The sequence below is a fragment of the Engystomops pustulosus genome, chromosome 2 (assembly GCF_040894005.1).
Source record: "Engystomops pustulosus chromosome 2, aEngPut4.maternal, whole genome shotgun sequence".
Taxonomy (NCBI): Eukaryota; Metazoa; Chordata; class Amphibia; order Anura; family Leptodactylidae; genus Engystomops; species Engystomops pustulosus.
Genome location: NC_092412.1, coordinates 212,429,625 through 212,441,264, shown reverse-complemented (window position 1 = coordinate 212,441,264; position 11,640 = coordinate 212,429,625). Strand labels below are relative to the sequence as shown.

At 42.6% G+C, this 11,640-nt stretch overlaps 1 protein-coding gene across 1 annotated transcript in view; it reads left to right on the top strand.

Annotated features, from left to right (window-relative positions):
• Positions 1 to 1,825: 1,825 nt before the first annotated feature.
• LOC140119221 (4-hydroxyphenylpyruvate dioxygenase) overlaps positions 1,826 to 11,640 on the top strand; it is a 35,916-nt gene continuing 26,101 nt past the window's right edge. Inside the window, exons 1-2 of the mRNA XM_072138035.1 lie at positions 1,826 to 1,941; positions 6,642 to 6,668. Coding sequence (XP_071994136.1) covers positions 1,939 to 1,941; positions 6,642 to 6,668 — 30 coding nt within the window. The 5' untranslated portion in view covers positions 1,826 to 1,938. The remainder of the gene's footprint in view (positions 1,942 to 6,641; positions 6,669 to 11,640) is intronic.

Below are 11,640 nucleotides of genomic sequence, written 5' to 3'. Positions count from 1 at the left end.
TTCTCCCCGGGTGACAAAGTATGGCTGTCTTCTAGGTATGTCCCTTTGAAGATTCCCAGATATAAACTTGGTCCTCGATTCCTGGGTCCATTTGAAGAACGGAAGGAAATCAATCCTGTGGCGTATAAGCTTTGCCTTCCTCCCTCCATGCGCATCCCGAACTCCTTCCACATCTCTCTCTTGAAGCCAGTCATCCTGAACTTCTTTGCTCGGCAAGTGATCCTGCTCCAGAGGCAGATTCCACCAATGTCTTTGAGGAAACGGAGATCCTGGATATGAAGATGGTTAGAGGGAAGCGGTTCTTCCTTTTTGACTGGAAGGGGTTCAGGTCAGAGGAGAGATCCTGGGAGCCCGAGAATAACATCTTGGACCGTGGCCTTCTGCAAAAATTCCTCCAGTCCAAGTAGAGGGGAAGGCCCAAGGGGGGGGGGGGTACTGTCACAGGTGCTCCTGTGACCCACGCCCCGGGTTCTAGGCGCATCGGTGCTCCTCTCCACTTCCCCAGACCCCCACTGCTGGTCTCACCTTCCCTCAATACAGTGCTGGCTCCGGCGGTGCGGCGTGCGCGCCCCCGCCCCCTGCGGAGATTTAAAGGGCCAGCTCCTTGATAATTCGGGCTGGCTGCCAATTCTGTTAAATTCCCAGTCCCTTTCTGTGTCCCCTACCGGATCTTTGTGCCCCGTGCCTCTGAGAAAGCTTTGTTCCTGATGCCCTGTGCTCGTCTTCTGAATTCCTGTTGTGACCCCAGTTCCGTCCCTGACTACGCTCCTTTCCTGCCTGCCCTAACCTCCCGCTACGTCCCCGACTCTGATCCTGTGCTGCCTGTCCTGACCTCCTGCCTGTCCCCTACTACAACGTCTCTGTAATTGAGGACAAAGTTGTGCCTGTGGAGCTACCTGGTAGTACCACGCCACACCAAGTCCAACCTGCTTTGCGGCGGGCTCTGGTGAACACGGTGACCACTCCGCTCCCAGGTGTCGGCTTACGTCATCATGTTTGCATGGATTTCCTCCGGGTCCTCCAGTTTCCTCCCACACTCCAAAAACATACTGGTAGGTTGATTAGATTGTGAGCCCCATTGGGGATAGGGACCGATTTGGCAAGCTCTGTGCAGCGCTGCTTAATCTGTGTGCGCTATATAAATAAAGGAATTATTATTACTAATTATTATTATCGTCCACAGTGGTACAGAAGGTCCACTACCTCTGACACTTCTCTTTTTTATGCATCCCTTTTATGCATATCTACACTTTTTAGTTCTTTTTATTCTACCAGTTATGGTACTTCTATACTGCACATGCTCCTTCTCATGAGACAATATTTAGAACCTAGCCTAACAGCCTGGATTCTCATGCAGAAAATCCACACCTGGTCCACTGTTTTGCAGCCCGTGTGTCATCTGTGTTTTAGGTCCACTCACATGCCAATGACAGTGGAAAAAACTGCCCAAAACACTGACCCTAGAATGAGTAGCTCAGGCAGTGGGTGCATAGTTGGGCCATGAAAACCACAGCCGTGTGTGAGAGCCCTTAGAAAAGCATTTGCCATGGTCAACTTGTTTGCATGCACACTTACACAGTGGAATTTCCACAACAAAATCCTTGAGGAAAATCCTCAATTAATACTTATTGAGTACAGTCTGCCTTATCTTATAATTTGAGTTTCTTTTCAGTAGTAAAAGTTTAAGGATGTTATAGTGTGGTTAAGCACCGTTGCACAATATTATCCTTTAGGGAAAAGGTGAGGGACCCAGGAAAGGTTAAAAGTAACACAAAAATTATTTATTTTGGGCGGAGGGTCAGAGGGTGTTTTTCAGCTGGCCAATCACTGTTCTCTTTCCATGGTTTATACGTGAACTGTCACCATCAGATTGTCCTTTAAGTTATCTACAAACTGTTAGTGGGAGATAAAGCAGAAGTGCTGAGAACATTCTCCATAATGGTAAGTACTAGCCTATTGGTTTTGCCGAGCTTTAACATATCTATACCTAAAATTCCAGCAGTTTTTGTTCCCAAGATGTGGGCTTAACGTATACTGCAGATGTATGCACCTTTCCCTCTACAGGTATAAATATTTATATATAAATATCTCCTCTAATGCCCCCATAATACCCAAACTAAAAAGAAAATGTATATGAAAAGTAAATGCTTTTGGCATGTTTCTAGAATTCAATAGAAAAGTTACATTTTTTCAATATGTTTTGCCAAATATATCTAAGAAAAGAATTGAAAGTCTTTGGGGCTATGTACCCAGTTGAGATTCTTCAAGTAGCAGTATGCTGAATTATATATTTCCATTTACTAACATTACAAGGTGATTTGGAAAATATATCATATCGAATATTATAACTTTATTAATATCCCTAGAGTTATATCCATGCAACCAGTGTATACAGGAGTAGAATAGGCAAGTTCAATTTTAAGGATCACATAGGTACAACATATACCAGTCCTGAAAGGTGACTATTTACATTCTAAACTGCTCCCAGCATATCAAGTAATGCATCACAAGTAATGACCTTTGGTTTGAGAGCAGCTTTGTAGATGTTTTATTTTTTTCATTTTGTTTTTCGGCAAATGTGAGTGTCCCCCATGACCAATTATAGCTATGGCTAGTTGCTAGGGGCATCAATTTGCCAAATCACTCAATATGTCCTGGTTGCAAGGCTGAAACCGGAACTCGCTCATCTCTATTCTCATTGCCTCAGACCTCCAGGAACTTTTTTGGTGAACCTAGAAAACTCTGTTAAAGTAAATTTGCATATGCCATTTTAAGATTTTTCATTACTTGATTGTTCAGCTAAATGATAGCCTTTATACCTTGTTACCCTGGTTTATCATATTTGATTTTGATGATAGGTTTTCTTTTATATTGCAAATGCTGATTCCAGTTTAGGGTGAAAAAAAAACTTGACTGTAAATTACTGTATGTAATATGTGAAAGGTTTACATGTGAAAAATGTGAATGCTTTCCCTGCATTGCTTCTGGATTGAGGTGTCAATAACTGTCTAATTCATTTATGTTGAAATATCAACCACCCTTTTTATACAATTGACAATAAAGGGTACATTACACATATAAAATTGTCCAACTTTCTAATGTCTATCGGAGTCCCAAATATCCTTGAATGCATTTGTCAAGGATCAGTCACTACTACTACTACCCCCTCTTGAAAGCAGAAGTGTTTAAAAAAGCATAAATTTCACCAATAAAAAGTATTACGAAAAAGGGAAAAAGAGAGGGGGGGGGGAGGATCAGTCATATAGGATTTCATTATGCGACAGGAGATAAGTGACTGCCAGAGGGGTCTGACTGTGGCTTTTTCTCCTCTCTCCCTTTAAAGCATCATTCATGCTCAGCCAGGCGTGTATATTTTTAGTGAACTAATGTCAGACAAACAGGCGTCAGCTAACTAAAGTGCAAGGCCGACTTTAATTAGAAGTTGCCTTTAAATATATATATATATTAGTGTCAATGTAAACCCAACTGGAAACACCCCATCCAAAAAGTAAGGAATGGCACACGTTACAAGATAAGAAGGGGGCTTATAATAGTCAATTTGTCAGAGGACTGAAACCTACCCCAGACCAATAAGATGTTTGATGCGGAGTAAACAGAGCCCATAGATCTAGAAACATGTCCCTGTAGCCGCTGGAGATCGTAACCACATCTGTGGCTTCCATTTAGTTTTAGGAACATGGAGATAATGGAGTTACTCTGTTTATGAAGCAGCAAACATTTCTCCCCATAATCAGCTGTTGATGACCTAAGTTCCTGTAAAAATAATTTATCTCATTCATGGCAAGCAGCCATTACATCACAGGATAAATGTACTCATCCTCAAGGTCAGGTTTGTGCTGCCTGCATACCCCGGGCCTTTACCTTTGCACAGTTATTTACTGTTACATAGTTACAATGACATAGGTCCGTCAAGTTCAAAAAAGGTAAAGGAAAGGGCTGAGGGAAGGAATTTAAGGGAACACAATTCTTTATTATAACCATCAATGTTATTTTTATGTAAGAAGGCACTTTCTGCAGCTCTCTCCATGCTCTGCTATGACCAGCTCCTGAGCTCAGCCATTCCAGACATTCAAAGTTTTGTCAGGCCTAGAGAGCATCCTTGCCCCTTATCATTTTTGTGCTTCTTTGTTGTACACTCTCTAACTTCAGGGTTTCCTTCTTATGGATTACTGCCCAGAACTGAACAGAATATTCCAGGTGTGGCCATACGAAAGCTTTGTACTGTGGTAATACCTCTGTTAATACATGACAAGATCCTGCTGGCTTTAAAATAAATATTAACAATAACACAAAATGGGTATTAGCGCAATAAAAGCAACCTAAGCTAAAAGGCATTTTTGTTTTTTTACCCCCAGAAAGTTTATAGTTCAAAATTTCAATGTAATTTCATTCTGCAAAACAAAAAGTCCTAATGATCTTCATAAGAGCAGAAAACAAGACATAGCTCTTTTCTTCACACTAAAAGCTGTAAAATTCAAGAAAAAAGTGCAGTAACTTACCTAGAAAGTTTTGCACGATTTTTAAACTATTTGGTGAACTGCTCAAAATTTTAATTAGCTGCATTGTTCATTTATTCCATTTCCTTTCTAAAATAGAGTTGATACATTTTAACCACTACCCACAATATTTACCCATAAAATAGAAAAACACAAATAATTCCACAAAAGTCAAGCCCAAATGTGCCAATGCGGCATAAAAAGCCATGTCTTAAAGAAGGGGAGGCTCGATCCATAAGGTGTTAAAGGGGTGTTCCCATTTCAAGTAATGGCTATTGTTTTAATAATGAAAAGTTATACAAATTTACAATACACTTTCTGTATCACGGTTTTCTATATCTCTGCTTGCTGTCATGCTATAGGAAGCTTCATTGTTTATTTCCGGAAGACAGAAATCTGGTGAAATCACAGCTCATTATATCCCTGGCCATGTGATGTCACACAGGTGCACCGCTAGTTATATACCTGGTCATGTGATGTCACACAGGTGCACCGCTTGTTATACACCTGGTCATGTGATGTCACACAAGTGCACAGCGTGAAATATCCCTGGTCATGTGATGTTACACAGGTTCACCGCTTGTTATATACCTGGTCATGTGATGTCACACAGGTGCATGGCGCGTTATATCCCTGGTCATATGATGTCACACAGGTGCATGGCGCGCTATATCACACAGCCCTGATTATTCTCTATGATACTAACGAGACATATACCTGTGGGGCCATTCTTTTTGATACAGAAAGTATATTGGAAAATTGTATTATAATTCATCGAACAAACAATAGCAATAATTTGCCAAAATGGGAATAACCCTTTAAGTTTCTTCTATTTTTACCAAAATTACTCCAGTGAAAAAGCGCAACTTTATTGAAGATCCAGCTGCTTACCATGTAACATGCCAAATTATGTTATTTTGGGAATAACCATTAACAATTACAGCACCTTAAACAAGTAAAGTGATAGCTTCAGAGAAAATTCCAAACATTTTGTAAAGGTCAGTGCCCCATTATTTACTAGCAATAAATCTAGTCCTGATAATATCATGCTCATAGTCATAAAGCTGCTGACAGTCCGCTCTGATTTATTTTGAAGACTTTTTCTTGAACCTTTGTTGTCATTAAGTTTCCTTTCTTATTGTAGTTTTCTTTGCCACCTCGTTACTGGAAATCCAAAATTGTTATTAAAACAGCTATTGTGTTACTGAATTATACCTTCTATATCTGTTCACTATATCTAGTTCACAAACACACAGTGGGCCACTGCATTATATCATTGCTTACTATTGTGAGTAGTGAATACAGCAGGTACAAAAAGTACTCAGACCCCTTCACATTTTTCACTCTTTGTTTCATTGCAGCCACTGGTAATATCAAAAACGTACACTCTGCACACCATCATGACAGAAAAAAAAAAGTTGTGTTTTTCCATTCGAGATCACTAATTTGTTCCCACATTCACCAATATAGTAACATCCCCCATTACAGTAACCTCACACAGTAACCAGTATAGCCACAGTTGCTATTAGTCACAGTGAGGACCTCTGTAGCCACAATAATGCCCCAAGTAACCAGTAGTCATAGTGATGCCCCCAGTAGCCAATGATATAAAAAATTCCTACTTAACTTGTTCTTCTCCTTATGTCTTGATCTGGCTGTGGCACAGGGGCTGCGGGTGTCAGGACATAAAGTTGACTTCAGGCAGGGGCATCATCACACGGCACCTGCACCATATGCACCATCACATGGATTGCACGCTGCCAGCCCCTTGTTTGTAGAGCTGGTCATGATTTAAACAACCAGCTCGCCAGAAGCAAACTGGTCAGATCCCACTTCTTTGTGGAGGTAATATCAAGAGCTGGAGCATCATGCTCTTTATAAGCCCCCTGTGGAACTTTAAATGTGATGCTATTATGTATTTCTCTTAAAATTCTATTAAATTTCACTTAGTACTAAATATCTTTATGTTGTCTGAACACCATTTTCCAATGACTTATGTGGTTGAGTTGACAATGAATCAGCGGATCAATGACAGATTATATTCTTAAAATTCTTCATTAAAATAAGGAGAATATTGTGTGAACTATTTCTAAAATGAAATGTTTCTGGTTTTATCTCTTTCAGACTTCTTACACCGACAAAGGCGAAAAGGTAATATCATTTATTAGAATACAGTAAAAAAAGTTTAAATACATAATTACAGAAATGAGAAGAGTATATTCACATGTAATGGCTGAGGTGCGGTTAACCCGCATGAAAACCACAAAGGCTGTTTGCTGGAAATGGAGGTGCAGTTCTTACACGTTTTACCTGTAAGAAGGCTGAAAAAAGACAGTAGACAAAAGCAATGAAAGGTTTGCCAACCATTCTCTGACAGCCAAGAGAAGGCACCCCACCCCTCATTGCTTTGGCAGCCAACTTAAAACTTCAACACAACCACATTTAATTTACATGTGCTGTAATGATCAGATAAACCAGTTTTCCTGGCAACAGAGAAACACGTTTCAAAAAATCAACAAAAAATCCTAAATAAATGTTTAAAAAGGGTAATTTTCCTGTGGCACATTTCCTGATAAAGTGTACAGGCTCGAGTTGTTTGCATTAGACAGCCACTGCAAAACCAGCCATTTCTTTTATGCAATCGGCAATCCTCAATGGTCACTAACTTTTCCTGAATTAATTAAAAAAGGGAACATAAGAAACTACAATTCTCCCTACTCTCTCACAAAAGTGATTTTTCTTTCCCTCTCTGAAATCACTGCTGTTTGCTGGCGAGACAGAAAATTCACTGAGAGAGTGAATGCAGAGAGGACAGGGAACACCTGCTTTTTAGGTCTTGTTGGGCTTTTCTGCTGGTCAAATGTATCTTGGGGTGTATGTGCTTTTTCCTGTTCAATACTTTTAATATTTTTTTTTATTTGAAAGCTCGTGCTACAGATCTGAGGGAAGATATTGCACATCTGCGAGCAATTGGCAACACTGAGAGGAGTATCCTGCTCACTGAGCAAGCAATACACGGGACAGAAGTGTAGGGCGGAGTAGAAAGCCAGGGGGACATAGTAGCTGGATTACCGTAGAACACCCAAGCAAAATTGCTAAATTGTGCAATGATGCAAGGGTGTCGGGGTCAGAAATGGCAGCCTTAGCGGATCCCGCTCTCACTAACAGCCGGGGGAGCAGCCCAACTATTAGTAGGGAAGATGGTAGTGCAGGTAAGCCAAGATTACAGCGGCCCAGCGTATTCATGAGTCACTGTCGGCACATGGTGTGGGATTTAACACTGCTATTACTGAGGTAGTGCTAGGGGGCTGCTTACTTTAGTAAGTGCTCCTAGAGCTCTTATTTTCGGTGACAGGTTCCCTTTCAAATATATAAAAGCGAAAAAAAAAAATAAGTAAGGAACTGAAAATGAGGCTTTGGCTACTCAAGAACAAGAGAAGGCAGAGATGCCAGGGTCGGGTTGAGGCATCCTCTAATATACTAGAGCCGGGGTCCCCAAACTATGGCCCGCGGGCCACATGCGGCCCGTGGGCCGTTTCTACGTGGCCCCCGTCGCATCCAGCCGCAGCCTCCGGCAGTCGGCCAGGGGCCTCCGTCCGTCCTGACAGAAAGCTCATGCCCGTCACTTTATAGTGCTCGGTGCTTTCTGGTCGCTCGAGCACTATTATTGCAGGTGGAGCGATGTGGCCAGAAAATAACCCTGGCTCACATCGCTCCTTGAACCTGGATGCGCGGCCGCGTGATGACGTCATCACGCAGCCACGCACCTTTTCCTGTCTAACAGCCGCAAGAAGAAAGAAGACGCGGGAGCCAGAGGTGAGTATAGGATTTTTTAATTTTACATCAGTAAAAACATTGTGCTGGCCGGGGGACTCTAATATATGAAACAATTCATTATGGGAGCACCAAATAAAACAACTAATGGTGGTGGTGGTGGGGAACATATAAAATAACTAATGGTGGGGGGTATATAAAACAACAAATGGTTGGGGGGGGGACATATAAAATAACTAATGGTGGGGGGGCATATCAAATAACTAATGGTGGGGGGTATATAAAATAACTAATGGTGGGGGGTATATAAAATAACTAATGGTGGGGGGGCATATAAAATAACTAATGGTGGCGGGGGACATATAAAATAACTAATGGTGGGGGGGCAGCATAGGAAATAATTAATGGTGGGGAGCAGCATAGGAAATAATTAATAGTGGGGGACAGTCTGGTAATTAATGGGGGGGCAACATAGGAAATAATTAATGGAGAGGGGTCCCAGTATATTTAATAATTAATTGACCCAATTAATTAATTCATTGGGCCAATATATAAAATAGTTCACAAAAGGGTACAGTATATTAAACAATTAATTGAGGGGGGCCCCAGTGTATTACGGATGCGGTCACATGTACCGCTATTTATCCGTCCCTCCAACGGTCTGAGAAGGACAGTGAACGGCCCCCTATGTAAAAAGTTTGGAGACCCCTGTACTAGAGGATGCATCAACCACATAATATACTAGAGGATGCATGCCGCAGACGTGATCTAATCTAAGCTCAATAAAATCAATGTGTACAAGGCTCCTTGACCAGATGGGTTACATCCCAGAGTTCTTAAAGAACTCAGTTCTGTTTTTGCTGTGCCGCTCTCTCTTCAGAGTTTCCCTAATGAGGGTGCTAATATTTAAAAAAGGCTCTAGAATTTTGCCAGGCAATTACAGGCCTGTAAGCTTAACTGCAATTGTGAGGAAAATATTGTAAGCGTTACTAAAAGACTACACACAGGACTATGTGACATGAAATAGTATAATAAGTGACAGCCAGCATGGGTTTACTGAGGATAGAACTTGTCATGCTAACCTGACTTGCTTCTATGAAGTGGTGAGCAGATGCCTGGACAGATGTGGATATTTTGTTCTTGGAATTTACAAAGTCTCTTATAGACGCCTAATGGGTAAAATAAGGTTGGCTTCCGGTTCCGGCGCTGATGGGAGGCGGCAGCGTGAGTGCAAGCTCCTCATCGTCTCTATTAACAGCCCCCTTTACATGAACCCCTCTGGTCACCCAAAATCAGAGTAAGGGACCAGCAACAGGGCACCTGCATGTATATAGAGCAATATTTGCTCCGAAGTGGCCAGAAATCCAGCCAGGCACCCTGCTGCAACACAGGAGCAGTGAGCCTCCCTCCAAAGACAGCGCCGATGGAACAACATGTGCCTCCAGACTTACCCTCGGATAGCCAACAGCCAACCCAGCCATCACAGTCCCCACATATAGAGGTGGGAAACGCTGGACATACAGGGGACCTGGATTATCAGCTCCTAGCCAGTGAAGTGGCCAAGTGCCTAACCCCAGACCATTTCTTTCTCATGGATCCCATACTAAGACTGGTGACCACGACACAAAAAGAAAACATGGTAATCTCGGACCACTCCCTGATCCTGGTAGAATTGGGGGACGCCAGCCCAAAAGGGACAGACTACCTCTGGAGGTTTCCTTCCTTCCTTACAAGGGACGACAGCTTTGTGACCCTATTGAAGGGATGGTGGCTGGGAATTGGGGAAGTCTGTTCATGGCATGGATTTAAACGGGCATCAGAACGATCAGGGACCTGCTTAATCTCCAGGAACACAGCTGGCTGTCCAGGGCTGTGATCCAACAATATGAACTCCGGGGCGACCAAATCTCTCAAGTTGTGCAACTGAAAAAAATTCTACTTGGATGATCTGAGGGATGTGACCCTAGGGGCGGGGGATAACCATTTTGATGGGCTAGGGAAATTGCCAGTGCAGAAAGGAGGGATATCCATCTTATACCGCAGACTACAAACAGTTGTTAGACAGAAAGAGCTCTTCTTTTCCAGTTGGGGTAGACAGTTAGAAGACAACACAATAGGGGGAAAGATCATTAAAGGAACCTGTCACCAGGGACCTCATTTTTAGCTAAAGACAGGTTGCAGAAGTCCTTCAGCAGTAAAAATATGCCTTTCTGCCTTTTCTAAGCATTTGAATTACAATATAATTGTGTGTTATAACTTACCTTGCTCCCTGACAAAATCCTGGGGTAGTCATGGGGGCTGGACTTTGGTTTGGATGCATTTCAAAAAACAACAGGTGACTTGTCTGTTATGCACTCCTCAGAGCTTGGCCCCCACCTTTGTGCTCTTGTCTAGCTCCACCTCCTGCTCCTTCTCAGAGGTCACAGCCTGGTCAACCTGAAATCATTGGGGAGGGACAAGCTGTGCAGGAGCACAAACATGGAGACAACCTGCAGCTCAAACAGGTCACATGTTGTTTTTTTAAATGCATGCAAACCAAAGTCCAGCCCCTGTGACTACCCCAGGATTTTGTCAGGATGCAAGAGTAAGTTATAACACACAATTATATTGTAATGCAAAGGCTTTTACAATCTGTCTTTAGTGAAAATGAGGTCCCTGGTGACAGGTTCCCTTTAAGGGTTGGCAGGCAGTGAGGAACAATGTACTGAATGTAAGATGGAGAGATACTCAATTCCGAATTATGCACCAGGCACTATACACCTTTAACTTACCCCCATCCCCCGCATACCCACAGAGACTAGTGGCATGCCTCAATTATCAAGAATAAGGTACAGACCTATTGCATGGCCTATGGCAGTGTCCGCAATCCATGGCTTTCTGAGAAGAGGTGCAGCAGCTGGGAGATATGGGGCAAGGAGGTGCCTAGAGACCTCCTCACCTATCTTTTCCACTATGATGCAAAATAGGATGATAAGGAAGGGACAGCTCCAGGGGGCTTACCAAAGCTGTTCCATGTAGTGAGCCTAGTAGCGAAACGCTGCTTGCTGCAGCACTGGCTGGAGACAAGACCGCCCTTGATTTCTTGAGTGCTAGAACAAATGAGACATCTATTTCACCGGGAAATATTAGAGGCAGAACATAATAAATCAAAGCTGACAGGAAAACTATTCAAGAGATGGAAGGGGTTCATTCCGCACCATGTCTCCCCCAGGGAGAGGGATGACATTGTGCGACCATTCACTCTCACACAGTGGTACTTGCTGAACAACTCAAGGGCACATTGAGACAATTGGGGATAACCCGAGTTAGGGTTTTACATATACGGTAATACGGTAATTTTTTCACTTAA